Source organism: Coregonus clupeaformis, unplaced genomic scaffold (assembly GCF_020615455.1).
Source record: "Coregonus clupeaformis isolate EN_2021a unplaced genomic scaffold, ASM2061545v1 scaf0632, whole genome shotgun sequence".
Classification (NCBI taxonomy): Eukaryota; Metazoa; Chordata; class Actinopteri; order Salmoniformes; family Salmonidae; genus Coregonus; species Coregonus clupeaformis.
In genome coordinates this window covers 174,566-199,042 of record NW_025534087.1, presented here as the reverse complement: position 1 = coordinate 199,042, position 24,477 = coordinate 174,566, and the positions used below count along the sequence as shown (strand labels likewise).

Here is a 24,477-nt window from a genome sequence, read left to right as displayed (position 1 = left end):
TGATAATATGAAGCGCATATTCAGATTAACTTCACAGTACAGAACAAGTTTGTAAAGTTTTCCAGAACCTTCCACAACACGGCCATTTCCTGGTGCGTCTTCTCCTCCCTATTTCTTGTTTTGCTCCTGGTGTCTGTGACACATCAGTGTCCTTTAGCAATCCATGACCTCACATAGGGGACTGGGTTGAATTTGGTCAGGGGTGGGCCAACAAGGTTCAGAAAGAGTAGTCCTGATATGGTGGAGGTATGCAGAGAGGCGCGGGTTAAGGTGCAAATCAGATTCATTTGAGAAAATCCCTGCTGGCCTTCTGCACTGGAGATGAGGATGGTGCTGACCTCCATCAACATCTCTTTAAGTCCATCTGGAGATGGGGATGATGCTGACCAGCATCAACATCTCTTTAAGTCCATCTGGAGATGGGGATGGTGCTGACCACCATCAACATCTCTTTAAGTCCATCTGCAGATGGGGATGGTGCTGACCTCCATCAACATCTCTTTAAGTCCATCTGGAAAGTCTCCTTTATCATTACCATCAGTGTCCCTGTACTGCCTGTAGGCCCGTATGACCGTACGTGGACTGTCAATGCCAAACCTCTGGCAGAGAGATTCTATCACTGTTTCTCCATACAGTGCTCCTGCATCCTCTGGCCAGTATTGAGCATAAAGCACCTTCAGCTCCTCTATGAACTGGCTGTATCCTGTATTGTCCACTGGTTACTGCCCTGTGTGCAGTAATAACACCCTCACTTCCCTGGTGACTGCCCTGTGTGCAGTAATTACACCCTCACTTCCCTGGTGACTGCCCTTTGTGCAGTAATAACACCCTCACTTCCCTGGTGACTGCCCTGTGTGCAGTAATAACACCCTCACTTCCCTGGTGACTGCCCTGTGTGCAGTAATAACACCATCACTTCCCTGGTGACTGCCCTGTGTGCAGTAATAACACCCTCACTTCCCTGGTGACTGCCCTGTGTGCAGTAATAACACCATCACTTCCCTGGTGACTGCCATGTGTGCATTAATAATTGTGTAGTCTCTCTTTTGGAGCTCGAGTGACAATTCAGATAGTTGTTGAAGTTCATGACACATAAGACCTAGATTGTTAACAAACGCATGCGAGGATATCCCCATGGCAAGGCCACTACAGCTGTGATGGTCACGCCGTCGTGGGAGGCATCCTCAGCTGCTGTGGTGAAGTGCTTGTGAAGAGCCGGGTAATTTCTCATTTTTTGGGCCATTGTTTGGGCATGTTCAAAACCCTTTATTCTGAGGGCTCTTTGTTGCTTTTTTACGTCGGAGGCAGAACATGTTACTGTACATTCCACCCACTCCTTTGCTAGTTTCAACCCTCCAGTCTTTTCCGGGCCCAAGCTCCCTACCTTTTTGCATGTTGTACAGCCCAGCTTTGAATTTTGCATAAGTTTGCTTGGTCTTGAACTGAGCCTCCGTCCAAATTGCACCTGCTCCGGGCACTGCCCCCCCGTGCACTTCGTCGGTGGATGGACATATGTAGAAATAAGAGAGGAGGTCTGAAATCAGTGGGGAAGGATTAGGTGTCACGCCCTGGCTCTGGGGACACTGTTATGTTGAGCCAGGGTGTGTAGATTTCTGTGTTGTAGTTCTAGTTGTTTCATTTCTATGTTGGCCAGTGTGGTTCTCAATCAGAGGCAATGAGTGTCAGCTGTGGCTGGTTGTCTCTGATTGGGAACCACATTTAAACAGGCTATTTTCCCACAGTAGTGGGATCTTGTTCTAGTTGGTTTGTGTTAGACCGTGGACTGTCACGTTATCGTTTTGTTGTTTTGGTCGTGTAATCACTAAATAAAGAGTATGTTCGTCTTCAACGCTGCGCCTTGGTCCACTCACTCTAACGATCGTGACAGAAGATCCCACCAGAACTGGACCAAGCAGCGGGTCCAGGAGCCATCGCCAGTGAAATCCCTAGCGGATATCCAGCGCCTCCTCGACTGGGTCAAGCCGGGTGAGGAAGAGAGGGGCTTGACGTGGAAGCAGAAGGGCGAAAGGATGGCGAGAAGTATGGAGACCTGGTCCACGGGTAGGAGTGAAGCCCATAACATTTTTAGGGGGGGGGCTAACGCCGTGGACGACGGGGCAGCAGGAGACCGCGACAGAGCGGCCCAGCGGGTTGGCAGAGGAGGCCGCCAGGTTACGGGGGCCACTGGTCGAAGAGGGGAAGGAAGGTGTAGAGGCACGGCGAGAGGTACTGGGGTGTGTTACCAGTCCGGTCCGGCCCGTTCCAGATCCCTGCGTAGGGCCAGTGGTGTGTGTCCCCAGTACGGTCCGGCCTGTTCCTGCTCCCCGCACCAGGCCAATGGTGCGAGTCTCCAGCCCGGTCCGGCCCGCTCCTGCTCCCCGCACCAAGCCTATGGTGCGCATCGCCAGCCCGGCCCGGCCTGCTCCTGCACCCCGCACCAAGCCAATGGTGCGCGTCGCCAGCCCGGCCCGTCCTGTTCCTGCTCCCCGCACCAGGCCAATGGTGCGCGTCGCCAGCCCGGCCCATTCTGTTCCTGCTCCCCGCACCAAGCCAATGGTGCGCGTCGCCAGCTCGGCCCGGCCTGTTCCTGCTCCCCGCACCAAGCCAATGGTGCGCGTCGCCAGCCCGGTCCGGCCCGCTCCTGCTCCCCACACCAAGCCAGTGGTGTGCGTCGTCAGTCCGGCACGGCCCGTGCCTGTTCCCCACACCAAGCCAGTGGTGTGCGTCGTCAGTCCGGCACGTCCCGTGCCTGTTCCACAGGTGCCTGGTCCGGCACCGGTCAGATGCTTCACGCCGGAGCTAGAGCAATCCGCTCCACCAGTGTGCAGTCCAGCTCCGGCCAGCGGGGCCAGACCGGACCAGGGGTACTTTGGGGGGTTGGAGAGGGAGCGGGGATCAGGCCCGGAGCCGGATCCGCCGCCTAGGCGGATTGCCCACCCGGTCCCTCCCCTGTGGTATTTGGTTGGCGCGGTCGGAGTCCGCGCCTTTAGGGGGGGGTACTGTCAGCTCTGGGGACACTGTTATGTTGAGCCAGGGTGTGTAGATTTCTGTGTTGTAGTTCTAGTTGTTTAATTTCTATGTTGGCCAGTGTGGTTCTCAATCAGAGGCAACGAGTGTCAGCTGTGGCTGGTTGTCTCTGATTGGGAACCACATTTAAACAGGCTGTTTTCCCACAGTAGTGGGATCTTGTTCTAGTTGGTTTGTGTTAGACCGTGGACTGTCACGTTATCGTTTTGTTGTTTTGGTCGTGTAATCACTAAATAAAGAGTATGTTCGTCTTCAACGCTGCGCCTTGGTCCTCCTCTGTTCCCGACGATCGTGACATTAGGATGATTGCACAGAAGGATCCCCGCACTTTTACATTATGGTTTTTCTAGGAGGTGGGAGAAATAACCAGGAGGCAACTTGATTTAACTCTGATTGCTTTTTTAAATGTTTACAGTGCAAACAGTGAACAAATTGTATAAATAATGCCGCGTGAGGTACTGGAGCCGGGCAAATAGGTGCTGGAACAAATGAGGTCAAATCTGAGAGGTGCCAGATCCGGCTCAATTTAAGCACTGGAACCCAGGTCTGGAGTGTATGACGTTGGTGTATTGGTTCTGAATATACCAGAGATGGAGACAAGACTGATTGGAACAGAACCAGTGAGACCCAGACCAAGACTCAACCACTAGAGACCTCTAGACCCATGTGTCCAACCTGTAAGGAGACCTAGACCAGTTTAAATGTGGACAAATGAGCGTGAACATTAATGCTAGTGTGATGATGATGCTGTCAGTACAGCATAGTGTGGTGAGTTTCAGAGTTGGTCATTAGTCCTCATAGGGGATGGTTTCATTCTATGGAGTAGCAGTGGTCTTCATGACATTGTGCATGTTTTAGATCAAATCCATTGCAGTCAAACTGCACAGACTCACTCATCTACAAATCCCCTTGCATCTTAAATAATGACTCACTAAGGGGGCTTTCACACTAAATTGGTTTGGAGCTGGGGGGGTTTTCGAACTTGTTTGGACTGGTGTGAACACTACGCACTCGGGAGCACACCAAACAATGCACCTAGGTTGGCTCAAAAGGAGTGGTCTCGTTCCGTTTCCATTCATACCCCTTGGTGCTGTAGTACCGTGGTGTGATTTGCTGCAGGTGTCAACGCAGTCCGGACCAAACACAGGAAAAGATCCAAGCATACAGTATTATTGATTGTTTGACTGTGAGCATTTGATCAAATGCACGCATTATAATATCTTGATATCTCTGAAACATGTTGTGAATAGCAGTACATTTATGAGCGCATCTGTAAGGGGCTTAATACAGTTGTATTCCAGACACTAGGTGGCAGCCCACGGGGAATAAAGAAGAAAAGTTAAAGTGGACTGGGGGAGAGGAAGAAAAACTAACAACAAATGCTGTTACAGTATCTCACAAAAGTGAGTACACCCCTCACATTTTTGTAAATATTTGAGTATATCTTTTCATGTGACAACACTGAAGAAACGACACTTTGCTACAATGTAAAGTAGTGAGTGTACAGCTTGTATAACAATGTACATTTCCTGTCCCCTCAAAATAACAAAACACACAGCCATTAATGTCTAAACCGCTGGCAACAAAAGTGAGTACACCCCTAAGTGAAAATGTCCAAATTGGGCCCAATTAGCCATTTTCCCTCCCCAGTGTCATGTGACTCGTTAGTGTTACAAGGTCTCAGGTGTGAATGGGGAGCAGGTGTGTTACATTTGGTGTCATCACTCTCACACTCCCTCATACTGGTCACTGGAAGTTCAACATGGCACCTCATGGCAAAGAACTCTCTGAGGATCTGAAAAAAAGAATTGTTGCTCTACATAAAGATGGCCTGGGCTATAAGAAGATTGCCAAGACCCTGAAACTGAGCTGCAGCACGGTGGCCAAGACCATACAGCGGTTTAACAGGACAGGTTCCACTCAGAACAGGCCTCGCCATGGTCGACCAAAGAAGTTGAGTGCACGTGCTCAGCGTCATATCCAGAGGTTGTCTTTGGGAAATAGACGTATGAGTGCTGCCAGCATTGCTGCAGAGGTTGAAGGGGTGGGGGGTCAGCCTGTCAATGCTCAGACCATACGCCGCACACTGCATCAAATTGGTCTGCATGGCTGTCGTCCAAGAAGGAAGCCTCTTCTAAAGATGATGCACAAGAAAGCCCGCAAACAGTTTGCTGAAGACAAGCAGACTAAGGACATGGATTACTGGAACCATGTCCTGTGGTCTGATGAGACCAAGATAAACTTATTTGGTTCAGATGGTGTCAAGCATGTGTGGCGGCAACCAGGTGAGGAGTACAAAGACAAGTGTGTCTTGCCTACAGTCAAGCATGGTGGTGGGAGTGTCATGGTCTGGGGCTGCATGAGTGCTGCCGGCACTGGGCAGCTACAGTTCATTGAGGGAACCATGAATGCCAACATGTACTATGACATACTGAAGCAGAGCATGATCCCCTCCCTTCGGCGACTGGGCTGCAGGGCAGTATTCCAACATGATAACTACCCCAAACACACCTCTAAGAGGACCACTGCCTTGCTAAAAAAGCTGAGGGTAAACGTGATGGACTGGCCAAGCATGTCTCCAGACCTAAACCCTATTTAGCATCTGTGGGGCATCCTCAAACGGAAGGTGGAGGATTGCAAGTTCTCTAACATCCACCAGCTCCGTGATGTCGTCATGGAGGAGTGGAAGAGGACTCCAGTGGCAATCTGCAAAGTTCTGGTGAACTCCATGCCCAAGAGGGTTAAGGCAGTGCTGGAAAATGATGGTGGCCACACAAAATATTGAAACTTTGGGCCCAATTTGGACATTTTCACTTAGGGGTGTACTCACTTTTGTTGCCAGCGGTTTAGACATGAATGGCTGTGTGTTGTGTTATTTTGAAGGAACAGCAAATTTACACTGTTATACAAGCTGTACAGTCACTACTTTACATTGTAGCAAAGTGTCATTTCTTCAGTGTTGTCACATGAAAAGATGTACTCAAATATTTACAAAAATATGAGGGGTGTACTCACTTTTGTGAGATACTGTAAATCGTAATGACATTATGAAAATTAAAGTAAACAGTACCTTTCGCATTGGAGTTTATAGAGGAAGAAAAACTAACAAAAATGTAGAGCCATAGTAAAGCCCAGTATGGACTATCAATACAGGTACTGTATGTAGAACCATAGTAAAGCCCAGTATGGACTATCAATACAGGTACTGTATGTAGAACCATAGTAAAGCCCAGTATGGACTATCAATACAGGTACTGTATGTAGAACCATAGTAAAGCCCAATATGGACTATCAATACAGGTACTGTATGTAGAACCATAGTAAAGCCCAGTATGGACTATCAATACAGGTACTGTATGTAGAACCATAGTAAAGCCCAGTATGGACTATCGAGATACGAGAGAGAGAGAGAGAGAGAGAGAGAGAGAGAGAGAGAGAGAGAGAGAGAGAGAGAGAGAGAGAGAGAGAGAGAGAGAGAGAGAGAGAGAGAGAGAGAGAGAGAGAGAGAGAGAGAGAGAGAGAGAGAGGACATCAGGTAAAGTTCTGGAGATGAGGGAATATGTGTGCAGAAAGAAACCCTCCAGTATGGTTAACCCCAGTTAGGCCCAGTATGGACTATCAATACAAGTGACCATTTAGAATGTGACCCAGTTCAATGGGTCTTAACAAAACTGGGGGATGTCAGCCATGAAGTTGTCTAAACACAACTGGAATATTATTTGTTTGTGATTCATTGTTAATGGATTTTCAATTAGGAACACAGGGGGAAAACCTAACACAACAACACACAACCAATAAAAACAAAGGGGGAGGAAACCACTAAAGTCATTACCATATTGTCAAACCAACATACATTAACAGCATACATCATGATTAATGTGAATATATAAGATTAAAACGTTGCACTTACAAATAATATGAATGCATTGAATTGTAATTCATAACATCTTCTGAAGATCGAATCAATCAAATCATTGTACATAAAAACAGAGCAGAATGAATCATCACATCTGGGGACCATCACCACCAGCATGACTAGTATCTACAGTCATGGCCAAAATTGTTGGCACCCCTGAAATTTTTCCAGAAAATGAAGTATTTCTCACAGAAAAGTATTGAAATTACACATGTTTTGCTATGCACATGTTTATTTCCTTTGTGTGTATTGGAATAACACAAAAAAAAACAGGAAAAAAGCAAATTTGACATAATTTCACACAAAACTAAAAAAATGGGCCGGACAAAGTTATTGGCACCCTTTCAAAATTGTGGATAAATAAGTTTGTTCCAAGCATGTGATGCTCCTTTAAACTCACCTGGGGCAAGTAACAGGTGTGGGCAATCTAAAAATCACACCTGAAAGCAGATAAAAAGGAGAGAAGTTGACTCAGTCTTTGCATTGTGTTTCTGTGTGTGCCACACTAAGCATGGAGAACAGAAAGAGGAAAAGAGAACTGTCTGAGGACTTGAGAACCAAAATTGTGGAAAAATATCAACAATCTCAAGGTTACAAGTCCATCTCCAGAGATCTAGATGTTCCTTTGTCCACAGTGCGCAACATGATCAAGAAGTTTGCAACCCATGGCACTGTAGCTAATCTCCCTGGACGTGGACGGAAGAGAAAAATTGATGAAAGGTTGCAACGCAGGATAGTCCGGATGGTGGATAAGCAGCCCCAAACAAGTTCCAAAGACATTCAAGCTGTCCTGCAGGCTCAGGGTGCATCAGTGTCAGCGCGAACTATACGTCGAAATTTGAATGAAATGAAACGCTATGGCAGGAGACCCAGGAGGACCCCACTGCTGACACAGAGACATAAAAAAGCAAGACTACAGTTTGCCAAAATGTACATGAGTAAGCCAAATTCCTTCTGGGAGAACGTCTTATGGACAGATGAGACCAAGATAGAGCTTTTTGGTAAAGCACATCGTTCTACTGTTTACCCGAAAATGTAATGAAGCCTTCAAAGAAAAGAACACAGTACCTACAGTCAAATATGGTGGAGGTTCAAAGATGTTTTGGGGTTGTTTTGCTGCCTCTGGCACTGGGTGCCTTGACTGTGTGCAAGGCATCATGAAATCTGAGGATTACCAAAGGATTTTGGGTCGCAATGTAGGGCCCAGTGTCAGAAAGCTGGGTTTGCGTCCGAGATCATGGGTCTTCCAGCAGGACAATGACCCCAAACATACTTCAAAAAGCACCCAGAAATGGATGGCAACAAAGCGCTGGAGAGTTCTGAAGTGGCCAGCAATGAGTCCAGATCTTAATCCCATTGAACACCTGTGGAGAGATCTTAAAATTGCTGTTGGGAAAAGGCACCCATCCAATATGAGAGACCTGGAGCAGTTTGCAAAAGAAGAGTGGTCCAAAATTCCGGGTGAGAGGTGTAAGAAGCTTATTGATGGTTATAGGAAGCGACTGATTTCAGTTATTTTTTCCAAAGGGTGTGCAACTAAATATTAAGTTAAGGGTGCCAATCATTTTGTCCGGCCCATTTTTTGAGTTTTGTGTGAAATTATGTCAAATTTGCTTTTTTCCTGTTTTTTTTGTGTTATTCCAATACACACAAAGGAAATAAACATGTGCATAGCAAAACATGTGTAATTTCAATACTTTTCTGTGAGAAATACTTCATTTTCTGGAAAAATTTCAGGGGTGCCAACAATTTTGGCCATGACTGTATGTGCACCCTACTACAGTTTAACCAGCTCAGCTATAGACTACACGAGCATGACTAGTATCTATGTGGACCCTACTACAGTTTAACCAGCTCAGCTATAGACTACACCAGCATGACTAGTATCTATGTGGACCCTACTACAGTTTAACCAGCTCAGCTATAGACTTCACCAGCATGACTAGTATCTATGTGGACCCTACTACAGTTTAACCAGCTCAGCAGTACCAGAGAGCCAAAACCCAGGATAGAGGGGCTGAGTGAATGTGGTCTGGACTCTGTGGAGGAGGGTCATTGTATCAGAGACACTGTAGAAGGACAGAGTACCTGCCTTGTGATCCAGGTACACTCCTACTCTGGAGGACTGAGGGCCTGATACTGTCGTCACAACATTATTGTGTCTGAACAAATAACCACCTCTATAACACTCTAACCTCCAGGACTTGTTATTGTATCCAAATGCACTACCTGCCCCTGTTCTGCTGATGTCTTTATATGAGACTGCTGTATAAACCAACTCCCCACTCCACTCCACCTCCCAGTAACAGCGTCCAGACAGACCCTCTCTACACAGAACCTGGTACATGTTTGTGAATCTGTCTGGATGGTCAGGATATGGTTGGAATTGGTCTGTATAGGTCACCTTTCTGTTCCCTTCAGACAGAGAAAGGCGTTTGTGTGCAGTGTTTGGGTCCAGTGTGAGCTGACAGGAATCTGGGAGAAGAGCAGAGCAGAGACCAATGAGGGGAGTTAGAACAATAAGTGAAGTCAGATACTGTATCTACCCTGTCTTTGATTAGAGCACAGCAGAGATCAAATCAGAGAAATATGAGGAGTCAGATAGATACCCAGTCTTTGATTAGATCTACTATTGCTATATATTTCTAGAGGGATTGTTAGGAGTGTCAGTAAAAAGAGACTGTTAGTTACTTCAGAATAAAGAGACTCACATTGTAACAACTGTTCTCTGGTCTTGGGCTCTGGAGGCAGTACAACATCCACTATATTCACTACAGACACACAAACACATTCACAGAGAGAGGGAATGTTATCATCATACCATATTCCACATGTATATGACTAGTAGGGAACTTTCAATGGTCTAAAGTTGATGTTCTTATTATTTTCAACACACCTGTAGTGGAGATCTTGGTCCATTCTCCTTTAAGGACGTCTTCTAGTTTCTCTCTCAGTTCAGACACAGTCTTACTCACATCTCCAAAGTACTGAAGAGGACGGACAACGATGCTGGGTAAGTCTGAAGATACACTGGTACTGGAGAGAGACTGATAACTCTGGAGAGAGAGAGAGAGAGAGGGAGAGAGAGAGAGAGAGAGAGGGTGAGAGGGAGCAGAACCAAATGATTGAGAGTTTTAATTTCATATCACATGTATCAAGGCAGTTGAGTTACCTGGAGGAAATGGATGTGATCCTCTGTGTGTGAGAGCTGCTCCAGCTCAGTGCTTCTCTTCCTCAGCTCAGCTATCTCCTGCTCCAGTTGCTCCAGGAGTCCTTCAGCTTGACTCACTTGAGCCTTCTCTTGGGCTCTGATCAGCTCCTTCACCTCAGAGCGCCTTCTCTCAATGGAGCGGATCAGCTCAGTAAAGATCTTATCACTGTCAACCACTGCTGCCTGTGCAGAGCTCTGTTAAGAGAGAGAGAGAGAGACTTGTCTTACTTTAATGAGCCATCCTCATTACACTAACACCCCCCCTCCTAAAAACACATTGCGTGACACCACAACCTCCACACAATCACATTATACAGTACCCAACACCACAGTACAATACACCATCCAGCACCACATTCCAACCGTCCATCCAACCCCTCCTCTCCAGCCGTACAGACAGCCCCCGTGAGTCCCCATACCTCCTGAAACATCTCCACACTGTTGATCATTTTGTACAACTCAAACTCAACCCTAAGGCGTCAACAGTAATGGCATTACCCTGGCAACACAGAAAAAACATGATGAACAGTCTGTCATTGCAGAAAACGGACACCCCTCCCCAACTCCCAGGTCAACCCGAGCCAACCAGCTATTGGTGTCCAGGGCTCCATGTAATACCCTCCACTGGAGGACCCCTGACCTTTACAGCACTGGGAGCTTATAGAGCACCCTCCACCTATACCCTGCCATGCTCGCAGCCCTCACAACCCCCTGCCACTGATGCCCCTTCACTCCCGCTAAGCTCCTGATGTGTCTAACCTTGACACTGAGGGAGTCAGAACACTGCCACCCTGACCAGAAAATGTTTACTAACTTGCACTGCAGGTCCACAAGCAGACCACCGGGGGCGTTGAGAATGGCCAATTTAAGCCATAGAGAGGATGCCACCAAGTTGTTGATGATCAGCACCGTCCCTCTGTATGCCACTTGGGAGATGAGCCACCTCCACTTCGTCAGCCTCGACACCACCGCTTGTGACACTCCTTCCCAGTTCTTCCTATCCCAACCCTCCTTACCCACCCATCAGGCTCCCTCATCTCCCCACAACAGAAGTTACCCACCCATCAGGCTCCCTCATCTCCCCCACAACAGAAGTTACCCACCCATCAGGCTCCCTCATCTCCCCCACAACAGAAGTTACCCACCCATCAGGCTCCCTCATCTCCCCACAACAGAAGTTACCCACCCACCAGGCTCCCTCATCTCCTCACAACAGAAGTTACCCACCCATCAGGCTCCCTCATCTCCCCACAACAGAAGTTACCCACCCATCAGGCTCCCTCATCTCCCCACAAAAGAAGTTACCCACCCATCAGGCTCCCTCATCTCCTCACAACAGAAGTTACCCACCCATCAGGCTCCCTCATAACAAAAGTTACCCACCCATCAGGTTCCCTCATCTCCCCCACAACAGAAGTTACCCGCCCAGCAGGCTCCCTCATCTCCCCCACAACAGAAGTTACCCACCCATCAGGCTCCCTCATCTCCCCCACAACAAAAGTTACCCACCCATCAGGTTCCCTCATCTCCCCCACAACAGAAGTTACCCGCCCAGCAGGCTCCCTCATCTCCACCACAACAGAAGTTACCCACCCATCAGGCTCCCTCATCTCCCCACAACAGAAGTTACCCACCCATCAGGCTCCCTCATCTCCCCACAACAGAAGTTACCCACCCATCAGGCTCCCTCATCTCCCCACAACAGAAGTTACCCACCCATCAGGCTCCCCCATCTCCCCCCACAACAGAAGTTACCCACCCATCAGGCTCCCTCATCTCCCCCACAACAGAAGTTACCCACCCATCAGGCTCCCTCATCTCCCCACAACAGAAGTTACCCACCCATCAGGCTCCCTCATCTCCCCCACAACATAAGTTACCCACCCATCAGGCTCCCACATCTCCCCACAACAGAAGTTACCCATCCATCAGGCTCCCTCATCTCCCCCACAACAGAAGTTACCCACCCATCAGGCTCCCTCATCTCCCCCCACAACTTAAGTTACCCACCCATCAGGCTCCCTCATCTCCCCACAACAGAAGTTACCCACCCACCAGGCTCCCTCATCTCCCCACAACAGAAGTTACCCACCCATCAGGCTTCCTCATCTCCTCACAACAGAAGTTACCCACCCATCAGGCTCCCTCATCTCCCCACAACAGAAGTTACACGCCCATCAGACAAACGTAAAACAAGGGATTTTCTTGGTTTCCCCACTCTGTTTTTCCAACCCCAAAAAGAAAGAGCTGGGAGCATCCATCTCTCTCAACATCTTAAATCTCTGGGCTTTCCCTACATCCCACCACTGACTGAGAGACTCAAACTCCCCCTTCTGCTGTCCCCACCTCTCCCAAAAGCCTTGGAAGCTTGAGCAAAAAGTGACATCTTGGAAGAGCTTTACATGGAATTTCCAATATGACACCTGCCTGGGCACTGGTGAAACAGAGAACTGAGCCCTGTACTAGGTGCAGACACATTTTGGAAAGCAAAGACAAGGTCATTGATTTTGGCGCTAACCACTAACAACCTACCCTTACACACCTCTTTTGACATTTTAATGTTTTTGTTTTACATATTCCCCCAGTCTCTGCCGCCGTTCATGTTAAGGAAGTCTAACCGTGAAATCTCCATAAGAGGTGGGAGGGAAATCACCACAATCAGAAACCAGTAGAGAAGCCCATAAAAGCCACCATGCCAGAAAAAAACATCCATTTAAGCAGATTCTGAAGACATGCCCTTAAGAACCCATGACCCATTTTCTCAGCCTATACCGCTTCCTGGGTGAGAGGACACTAAACCCCTCATTCTTCATCACGTGTTGTACTGACCTTACAAACCTTCCAGGATCAATCAAATAAGACTCCAGCAGAACCTTATTTTTCCCCTTTAGTCTCCATCAGGAACCTAGAAAGTTCTCTCACCGTATATACTGGGCCCTCAGCCTGACTGGCTGTCAGCTCTGGATCCAATGAGCAGTATGAAAACGTGACCGCCTTGTCCTCTGCTCCCGCAGACTCACCTCCCCCCTCTTCCTCCTCATCCATTGGCAAGGTACTGTCCTCCTCCTCCCCAGTCTCTGCCCCCCTGCACTTCCCCCCTGATCAGTGCCTCTTCCCCAATGACAGGCAATATTTCCTGGGATGAGCCCACCAAGCCTTTGCCTACCGGAGTCTCCGTTACTACAGAAACCTGCCTCAGCTCATGTAGCCCAGCTGCAACCCTCCCCACCACCGCTTTCTCCACGGCCTGCGCACCACCACTTGGCCATGCACTACTACCGTGTAGCTCAGTTGGTAGAGCATGGCGCTTGCAACGCCAGGGTTGTGGGTTCGTTTCCCATGGGGGGACAGTATGAAAATGTATGCACTCACTAACTGTAAGTCGCTCTGGATAAGAGCATCTGCTAAATGACTAAAATGTAAAAAATGTACTCTCTTCCCTCCTGGTACCCCTGCCATTTATTTTGCAATTCTGAGTAATCACTATTTTAGTAAGGATTAGTAAGGAAAAACACTTTATTCAGTACTACTGCAGTTGCTTTATAATTCCAATAGATTGCAGCATAAGACCATGAATGACATTTCAGAAGATTAGTTTAGTTCTCTCCCTGGATAAACCACCACTCCACCTCACAGGAAAACTCCTGCCTGAGCTTTTTACTGTCCCTTTCCACACTGCTAACGCAAGAGGAAGGACTGAAAACACATTACTCTGAAGTAATATAATGATGATTCATGTTTATTATTACCTGTTTTTATGGTCATGTATTGAAGTTATACTTCATTACTATAATGATTATCAATAAGCCTGAACATTAATTCAGTCACCTCTGGTCGACAAAAACGTATTTTCCTAGTACATTAATTGTCAAATTCATCAACCAGCATCGAGCACTCTGCCTTCTCACGCAAGCGAGGGGCATGTTGAGGTAAATATGCTAACCGCGACGGTTGCATTATGTAATTTATTGGTGGGCTGGAAGATGCAGTGTTTTTTCTTTTCTATTCAGAGGCTATTTACTCCCAATATGAGATAATTTTATATAGAAGGTTTTTATAATGCATGTTTACGAGGGTTGAGGTTAGCGCATCTGAGTAGGGATTATTTAGCCGGGGTTCAATACCTGTCCTACCTATCAATCATATTGCTGCTTATAGCCTATAACTGATGATCCCCACACTAGAAACACCGAAAACTATCTGTGCTAGCAAAACCTGTGTTCCACCCCTCCCCTGTGTAACCTTGAAGTTTGTTAAGAAACAAACACTTGTCTATGAAAATAGACATGTTTAACGGATTCCGCTTGGCACCCAAGCCGAGAGCACACGAAAACCACTTGCAAATTTACCAAAACTAACCAACTACTTGCGGTCTGTTCGTAAGTAATAAACGGAGGCAGATTAGCCACCACAACTCTTATCGAAAGAGGCGACATCTGCACCAACACACCCCTCACAAAAATCCCACTCGCAACAAGACAAACCTTTTTCATTAACACAACCACCGCCTTGTTAATTCTGGATGCAGAGTGCAGATGTTCCGCTCCAACCTGTTCGCCGACCATGAGCAAAACTTCCTCCACACCTTTCTCCGGAACGCACCCGAAGCGACAGCGTTTCTTCTCCACTCGGTTGAGGCCATCACGCCGCCCTAACAAACTACCCCTACTCCCCTCTCAACTCTAAACGATACACAGTGGAAACCAATAAACAAACCCTCCACCATGAGAAATTAAAATCAGAAAATACGCAAGAACCAAAAGAAAAAAGAATAGTAGCCCTCCTCACGAACCACAAATCTCTCACACAACCAACTTCTTCTTCTATGATATAATGGCGGTCCACAAACCAACGTTAAAGGTGCATGCCGCCACCTACTGTGCTGGAGTGTGTGGTCAATCACGGTTTTCAACATTTCTAAATCCTCCTACCTAACTCAGTATTTCTGAGAAAATAAAGAAGAGCCCTACTATCTTCTAATAGACCCTCCCCCATCCCCCAAATCCCTTCCAACCCCCCCCAACCCCCCCCAACCTCAATGACCCTACACTTCAATCTTTCCCTCTCTTCAATATACTTACAACAATATAACAACACATGCTCCACCGTTTCATCGACCATACCTTCCAGACACAAACCATTCACATGCTTGCCAACCAGATGTAATGACGAGATCAATGTACAATGTCCTAAGCGCAATTGAGTAAACACCACCTCTTCCTTCCTAATCTGACCTTTAAATCTTGGTCCATCGAATTTCTGTAAAACTGTAAACTATTCATATAAATGTACAGGTGTATGGTTGTACGTCCTCCACCCACTGGAGGGCAACTATTATTGCCAACAGTTCAACTGAGTATACTGACAGTTCATTTGTTTGTCTTCTACATATCTGCACATAAAATTCAGGAACGTAAACGCCTGCTCCTGTGCGCCCACTATCTGGGTCCTTGGATCCATCTGTGAAAAGTGGTAGAAAAGCATAAAAACTTCTACCAATGTAATTGTCAACCAGTTTCACTATATCACTGACTTCTGACCAATCTTTCCTTTTCTCTACCAAGGTTAGATCAACAACAGGGTCTGGGAGTAACCATGGAGGAACATCCCCTATCACCACAGAAGGGCCAACCTCCAACTCCCTCAAACCACTCTCATCAGCAAGCTTTCCAACTGTCCAACCAAAACCACTGCCTTGTCTACTAGTATATTCCCAACAGTCATCTAGAACAGTAGCAGTGGGATGCTCAACCTCACAGCCTTTCAACCCAATAAGATAATGACAATTTTTACACTGTATATCCAAGGCATCTCTCCTGCCTCCACCAGTAAGGCACATACAGATGTTGATTTAAATGCACCAATACATATCCTTAAAGCTATATACTGGATTCTGTCCAGCTTCTGAAGCCAAGTCTTTACCTCTGTTCCATAAACTGTACACCCGTTATCAATTGGCGTCCTGATCAGAGCTCTATAAAGATCCATCAACGACTGTATATCAGCAACCCATTCATAATCAGAGACCCACACAACCAACTACCGTGAAAGTTAATGAATGAGAGAGACATGAACATCGTTACAATACTGTACATAGACATAATGTAACGGTTCTTCTTCTTTGGAGTTTAACGGCGGTTGGCATCCAATATGTTGCATTACCGCCTCCAACTGGACTATAATATAAATCCATTATACTTTGTGACACAAAATGGGAAAAGGGGAAATTATAATAATACAAAAAACACCCTTCCAACTAACCCTACACTCATTAAATACCCACTACCCCATTCCACTACTTTGACCCTATCTGCTCCTGCACCATGCCAACGGCCTGGGAGGACGGGACACCACCACTCAACACACCCTGGAACTCTTCTGAAGTCTAATCTTGTATGCCCAAATACTTCTCTGCAGCTGCCACCACAACATCTATTTTCTGTGATTTACGTTCCATTTCTGCGGTACAGTTGATAACCATTGCTATGAACGCTAAGAAGCTAACTTTACTGAAGCATATATCACTCGTTGGCCTATCCCTCTGTGCTGGAACAGATCTACTACTCACAGGGATCCTCTCAGGATCTCTCACCCTTGACCCATCCTCCTCTACTTCCTTCACTGCCTCAGCATACGACACCTTCTGCACTACTCTGACTCTAGCCACCTCATCCTGCCTCTCTCGCACCGGACACTTCCAATCCCCAGCAACATGGGCATCCCAACAGTTGACATACACAACTTTATCCACCGAAACTACACAATCCTCTATCCCATGCCCTCCTGCACACTTCCCACATCTTGGAATCTCCCTCCTACAAACTGCTGCAACATGACCATAAACGTTGCACCTGAAACAGAGCAGTGGATTCACCACAAAAGCTCTAACAGGATAACTGATATATCCTAACATGACTTTGTCGGGTAAAGACTCAAAACTCAAAAGGACTGACAGTGACTCCTCTGTTTCACCACGCTCACCACCGGGTCTGCGTTCCACCAAACGGCGGGAATCACAAACACCAGCAGTCTTCAACCTTAATTGCTCCACTTCTACACTTAACGCTACCCCAGAAATCACTCCTTTCAATGGTGCCCTGTTCCTAAGAGCAAAGCAAGAAACAGATCTTGAACCAAGTTGCGTGACACGGAGCGGCCACTCCCTCTGGTCAGAAGAAACACAAACAAGTCCACTACAGGTTACCTTCACTGATTCAACTGCACCCAACTCCTTTCCCACCCACCCTGAAACTACAAATGGATCTGCCAAAAGGTATGGATCCACTTTGTCCTACAATGTAACTCCTACTGCACCAGATTCTGCTTTATCATGTCCATTGATGCCAGGCTCTGGTTCCGAGCTCTTCACCACACCTTCTACCTCACTTAACTCTCCCTCATTCATTTCCATTTCACCTCCTGAACTCGGTCTGGCGCACGGCTCACTCGGTTTTCTCTTGAATTATAACATTTGAAATGTCTCTATTCCTTTGAAACTTATGTGAGTGTAATGTTTACTGTTCATTTCTGAATGTTTATTTCACTTTTGTTTATTATCTATTTCACATGCTTTGGCAACGTAAACATATGTTTCCCATGCCGACGAAGCCCTTTGAATTGATTTGAATTGAGAGAGAGAGAGAGAAAGAGAGAGAGAGAGAGAGAGAGAGAGAGAGAGAGAGAGAGAGAGAGAGAGAGAGAGAGAGAGAGAGAGAGAGAGAGAGAGAGAGAGAGAGAGAGAGACAGAGAGAGAGAGAGAGAGAGAGAGAGAGAGCTCCATGTTAATGTATTGGGGACATGAGTCAGTCATGGTTACTCATGGTTATGTGATGAAGTAGCCCCGCCTGCGATTTCAAAATCAGTGTCGGCCCTCAGCCCAATAGGGAATGTCCTCTTGGTGTAACGGTCAAGCTGTTGCTTTCTCCCGCCGTAGACCTGGTTCATATCCCGTCGGTTACATTAAGCAGTCTATTCTCTGAACAGAGTCCAGACAGCATGTTCCCAACAGTGGGGTCAGAGGGATTGGAGAGAGTCCCCTCTCTCTCTCTCTCTCTCTCTCTCTCTGACTGGAGGAGAGAAGATAAATGGTGTGTCTCCTCTGGTCAATAATACTCACCTTGAGAGACTCCACAGCCTGTTTGAGCTCCTTCAGCTCCTTCTCTCTCTCCTGGAATCTCTGCTGGACCTTCTGCTGAATCATCCCCAGCTGCCTCTGTGGATGATCACTCTTCAATGAGCTATCAAGCTTTATTTGTCCAGTAGATCAATAGTATAGTAATGTGACATAGGGTCCATAGAGAGGAAGGTCTAACATCTTGAGGAAGTCCCTTTACCATAAGATATTTTATATGTTGCTATGTTAATAATTATAGTTTTTATGGTAGACGTACATATATCAAGGGGTTGAGACTGAACTTTGAACTCCTGAAAGGACATTCGGAATGATAATAGTGTTTGAGTTCAGAAAATGGTGATACATTGGGAGCAAACCCAATATACTCCAGATTTGTGTTCATATTTGTTCTGCTGAGGATTGATTTAATTTTAATGATCTCATATTCAAACAGCCTTAGTTCCTACTGTAATTATTATTTGTTTATCAGACAGTCACCAACAAGTAGTTCTGGTCTTACCTGTTTCTCAGTCCTCTCTGCTGCAGCTGACACTGTATCATGGCCTTTATGTTCATCCATTGTACACAGATAACAGATACACTGCTGATCGGTACGACAGTAAACATCCAGTAGTTTGTCATGATCAGAGCAGAACTTCTCCTGTAGTTGTGCAGTGGCTTTGACCAGCTTGTGCTTCTTGAAAGCAGGAGATTCATAGTGAGGTTGGAGGTGAGTCTCACAGTAAGAGGCCAGACACACCAGACAGGACATGAGGGCTTTCTGCTTTCTGGTCCCAGTGCAGAAATCACACACCACATATCCAGGTCCAGCATAGCACAGAGCAGGAGGGGGAGCAGCCTGGAGTCCTGTCTTCTTCAGTTTCTCCACCAACTCAGCCAACATGTTATTTTTCCTCAGATTAGGCCTTGGAGTGAAGGTCTCTCTGCACTGAGGACAGCTATAGACCCCTTTCAGAACATCCTGATCCCAGCAGCCCTCAATACAGCTCCTACAGTAACTGTGTCCACAGGGAATAGCCACTGGCTCCTTCAGTAGATCCAGACAGACAGAACAACAGAACTGGTCCTGGTCCAGCAGAACTCCCTGCTGAGCCATTTGGACGGTTGTTCACTCTTACACAGACAGATGACACAGAGACTCAGATCAGTTTCGTTTCCACAGAAGAGAGTTTGTGGGAGGGGGAGGGACTTCCTGGTTCTGCCAGAGGGTTGGATTTGGAGGGAGGGAGGGTTTAGAGGGAGAGAGAGAGAGAGAGAGAGAGAGAGAGAGAGAGAGAGAGAGAGAGAGAGAGAGAGAGAGAGAGAGAGAGAGAGAGAGAGAGAGAGAGAGAGAGAGAGAGAGAGAGAGAACTGTCCACAATGTTAATAGAGACTAAGATTTGTGTTCCTAGGTTTGGGCCCTTAATATGGAATTAATTAAATAGAGTGGTTAGAATATGTAAAGGGTAACAGTTTCTATGAAGTACATATGTATAATGCTTTTAATGAATTGTGTAATGCCTTAAACTAATGTGCTATGACACTAACTATAACCATCCATAATAACTAATACGTGGTTGTAAAACTGTACAATGTGTTATAGATAATTAGCTACAATGGGGGAGGGGGACTTGAAATGGATACAATGTACTGTAGCTGAAATGAATACCGTATGTATTGACTGATCATTGAGAATGATGTAACACTTTACATTACAGTGTGTTTATTGGTGTGTAATTATTCCTGTTAGTACAGTGGTGTAAAAGTACTGTGATGCCTCATTCTTACACTGTACTAGCAGCAGTAACCCTAGCCAGTAATAAGGCTACTGTAATGGAAAGTGTTACAGGAAATATAAAGGAAGGATTTATACATGTCATCTATGATATACTGTATGTAATGATATGTCTATGTCTTCTAGATGGTGTTCTATACTGTATGTAATGATATGTCTATGTCTTCTATATGGTGTTCTATACTGTATGAATTCTGAGGATTTAAAATATGAATCTATAATCATGCTTCCCTTTCAATGTCAATGTGTATTTGTAACATTCTAACCCTGTTTACAATAGTGCTTTGACGAAGAAGCTTTCTCCAAAACGTGTCAGCAAGTAATATCACTGAAGGGAATTAATCTGCCGTTCTGCACCTTATTTTACAAACAGTGAGCACGAGAGGGTGGTGACCTGGGGGATCTGTGGTACTGGAATGCATAAAAATATATATATCCTATATAATAAAGCATTGCATTCATATCATCACATTTGCGTAGTGGCATAGAGCAGTAGAGTACAGGCACTTACAGAAGTTGTACACATGGGGGACATTTTTAGTAGCATAATGGCCGAGAAAATGTTTGCCTTTTATAAACGCATTTCATGCAATTCTATGTCATTTTACATGACGAGACTTTGGTAGAGTATTTGTTAATACCACACAAATGATGGAAATGGCAGGCTACACTGACAAACTGAGAATCACAGATCAATAAAAACGACCTTGTCTTGAATCCATCAATAGCCGAGGCCTAGGTGTGTGGAGACACATATTGTAGGCTACAATATGAGGAGGAAATTATAGTCCTAAAAATGCTTTCCAGTTTCACTGACTCACCCAATGATGCACAGCTCCCTCACTGGTGATGGCCGATGCACTCGTGCCAAAAGCCTACCTCTCTCTCTCTCTTTTGTAAAACAATATTTGGAAGTTGATCAAATATTTTGGTGGCCTACAGCATAGAGTCTAATTAAATGATGAAGTGCAACGCTTGAGAGATGAGAGTTCAGGCTCCTGTCTATCAGAGCAGAGAGGGAGAGAGATCATAGAGAGTGAATCTCATTGTCACGACTTCGGCCGATGCTGCCTCTCCTCCTTGTGCGGGCAGGCTTCGGCGTTCGTCGTCACCGGCTTACTAACCACTGCTGCCCCAATCATCATCACAATTGTCTTGTCTTGTCAATCACACACACCTGGTTCCTATCCCCTAATTAGTCAGTGTATAAGTGTTCCCTCTACCCCCTTGTCCTTGTGGGGGATTGTTAATTGTGAGAGTAGTGTAGCTCGGTGGAGCTACTCATAACATTGTGTTGCCAGGGTAGATTTCCCCCCTGTGCCTATGTATTATTGGATTCCGTTACAGTGTATTTGCCAGGGATGTTTGTTTGCCCTGTGCCTGTTTCGTTGATCGCTGTTGGAGCGCATTTGTGTGTCAACAAAGGAATAAACTCTGTATTCGGTGATTACCCTCCTGCGCCTGACTCCTTCCACCACACTCATCACAGTCATTTTAGTTATGTGAGAGATACAGGCGTGCTTCTCACACAGCCACCGTCACGCGTTTGTCTCCAACATATACTATGCCCACATACTCTAGTGTAGCTGTGGGGCTTACAAGTCTGAATTTCTTACAGCCTAATTTTCAAGACATCAATGTACAGCAACATTTTTAGGTGTCACTGCAGAACACCCTCCATATGCATATGAACACATACTCAGAGGTGGGGCTTACAAGACTCACATTTCATATACTCAGAGGTGGGGCTTACAAGACTCACATTTCATATACTCAGAGGTGGGGCTTACAAGACTCACTGTCACGATCGTCTTGAAAATGAGCAGACCAATACGCAGCGCGTTGAGCGAACATGCTTGACTTTATTCACATAAAGTACCAAAACAAAAGACGAATCGTAAAGTCCAACGTAACAATGACTAACTGGAACAAAAACCCACAACCCACATGAGAACACAGACAGAATAAATATGTCTCCCAATCAGAGATAACGAGCCGACAGCTGACACTCGTTACCTCCGATTGGGAGTCACACGACACCACAATTAACACACCCAAAACACAACCAACCGAATACACCCTTACAACCAACCCCACAACAAATACCCAACAAAACAAACACACCCTGGTTCATTCACAACGTCCCCGGAACCAGAGCGTGACAGTACCCCCCTAAAGGTGCGAACCCCGGACGCACCAACATAAAGACTAGGGAGGGTCTGGGTGGGCGTCTGTCCACGGTGGCGGCTCTGGCCCCGGTCGTGATCCCCACCCCACCACAGTCACAAACTGCTTAATAGGCAGCACCGGACTAAGGGACAGCACCTGACTAAGGGGCAGCACCGGACTAAGTGGCAGCACCGGACTAAGGGGCAGCACCGGGCTACGGGGCAGCACCTGACTAAGGGGCAGCACCGGACTAAGGGGCAGCACCGGGCTAAGGGACAGTACCTGACTAAGGGGCAGCACCGGACTGAGGGGCAGATCCTGGCTGGCTGGCTCAGGCGGATCCTGGCTGGACGGCTCTGGCGGATCCTGGCTGGCGGAAGGCTCTGGCTGATCCTGGCTGGCGGAAGGCTCTGGCTGATCCTGTCTGGCAGAAGGCTCTGGCTGATCCTGTCTGGCGGAAGGCTCTGGCTGATCCTGTCTGGCGGAAGGCTCTGGCTGATCCTGTCTGGCGGAAGGCTCTGGCTGATCCTGTCTGGCGGAAGGCTCTGGCTGATCCTGTCTGGCGGAAGGCTCTGGCTGCTCCTGTCTGGCGGAAGGCTCTGGCTGATCCTGTCTGGCGGAAGGCTCTGGCTGCTCCTGTCTGGCGGAGAGCTCTAGCGGCTCCGGGTCTGGCGGACGGCTCTGAAGGCTCATGGCAGACGGGCGGCTTTGCAGGCTCGGTACAGACGGGCAGTTCCTGCGGCGCTTGGCAGACGGACAGTTCAGACGGCGTTGGGCAGACGGGCAGTTCAGGCGCCGTTGGGCAGACGGGCAGTTCAGACGGCGTTGGGCAGACGGACAGTTCAGGCCCCGTTGGGCAGACGGCAGACTCTGGCCGTCTGAGGCGCATCGTAGGCCTGGTGCGTGGTGCCGGAACAGGAGGTACCGGGCTGAGGACACGCATCTCAGGGCTAGTGCGGGAAGCAGCAACAGGGCATGCTTGGCCCTGGGGACGCACCGTAGGCCTGATGCGTGGTGCCGGAACTGGAGGTACCGGCCTGAGGACACGCATCGCAGGGCTAGTGCGGGAAGCAGCAACAGGACGCACAGGACTCTGGGGACACACAGGAGGCTTGGTGCGTGGTGTAGGCACTGGTGGTACTGGGCTGGAGCGGGGAGGTGGCGCCGGAAATACCGGACCGTGCAGGCGTACTGGCTCCCTTGAGCACTGAGCCTGCCCAACCTTACCTGGTTGTATACTCCCCGTCGCCCGACCAGTACGGGAAGGAGGAATAACCCGCACCGGGCTATGTGGGCGAACCGGGGACACCATGCGTAAGGCAGGTGCCATGTAAGCCGGCCCGAGGAGACGCACTGGTGGCTTGATGCGTAGGACCGGCTTCATGACCTCCGGCTCAATGCTCAACCTAGCCCGGCCGATACGTGGAGCTGGAATGTACCTTACCGGGCTATGCCTGCGTACAGGAGACACCATGCGCTCTACTGCGTAACACGGTGTCTGCCCGTACTCTCGCTCTCCACGGTCAGTCCAGGGAGTAGGCGCAGGTCTCCTACCTGACTTCGCCACACTCCCTTTTAGCCCCCCAAGAAATTTTTGGGTAGTACTCTCGGGCTTCCAGCCTCGCCTCCGTGCTGCCTCCTCATACCACCTCCTCTCTGCTTTAGCTGCCTCCAGCTCTTCACGAGGGCGGTGATATTCCTCCGGTTGTGCCCAAGGACCCTTTCCAGCCCGTATCTCCTCCCATGTCCATGAATCCTTTGGAGGCGTCCATAAATCCTGTGTAGGCAGGTCCTGTTGTCGCTTGTTACGCTGCTTGGTCCTCTTGGGGTGGGTTTTTCTGTCACGATCGTCTTGAAAATGAGCAGACCAATACGCAGCGCGTTGAGCGAACATGCTTGACTTTATTCACATAAAGTACCAAAACAAAAGACGAATCGTAAAGTCCAACGTAACAATGACTAACTGGAACAAAAACCCACAACCCACATGAGAACACAGACAGAATAAATATGGCTCCCAATCAGAGATAACGAGCCGACAGCTGACACTCGTTACCTCCGATTGGGAGTCACACGACACCACAATTAACACTCACATTTCATATACTCAGAGGTGGGGCTTACAAGACTCAAATTTCATATACTTTAAGACATCACTGTAGGACAAACATATCACAATCATTTGATTTGATATCAGAATATACTTCAAATAAAATAAATCAATGTATGCTACAGCAGAACACATA

General features: G+C 47.4%; 1 protein-coding gene across 1 annotated transcript; it reads right to left on the bottom strand.

The window, feature by feature from the left end:
* Positions 1 to 8,906: 8,906 nt before the first annotated feature.
* LOC123485254 (tripartite motif-containing protein 16-like) lies at positions 8,907 to 19,384 on the bottom strand. The gene is made up of 6 exons (XM_045216185.1): positions 18,788 to 19,384; positions 18,271 to 18,366; positions 10,116 to 10,349; positions 9,840 to 9,999; positions 9,655 to 9,714; positions 8,907 to 9,418 (listed from the first exon to the last, which is right to left on the bottom strand). Exons 1-6 carry the CDS (start codon positions 19,382 to 19,384, stop codon positions 8,907 to 8,909), a joined length of 1,659 nt encoding a protein of 552 aa, XP_045072120.1.
* Between the last annotated feature and the right edge of the window lie 5,093 nt (positions 19,385 to 24,477).

Bases quoted from the DNA above. Each gene is read 5' to 3' on its own strand.
- LOC123485254 (XM_045216185.1), bottom strand. From the start codon at position 19,384: ATGGCTCAGCAGGGAGTTCTGCTGGACCAGGACCAGTTCTGTTGTTCT. The intron at 10,000-10,115 runs GTAACTCAACTG...CTCTCTCTCCAG, and splicing joins ATCACATCCATTTCCTCCAG to AGTTATCAGTCTCTCTCCAG. The intron at 9,419-9,654 runs GTGAGTCTCTTT...CTCTTCTCCCAG, and splicing joins CAGAGAACAGTTGTTACAAT to ATTCCTGTCAGCTCACACTG.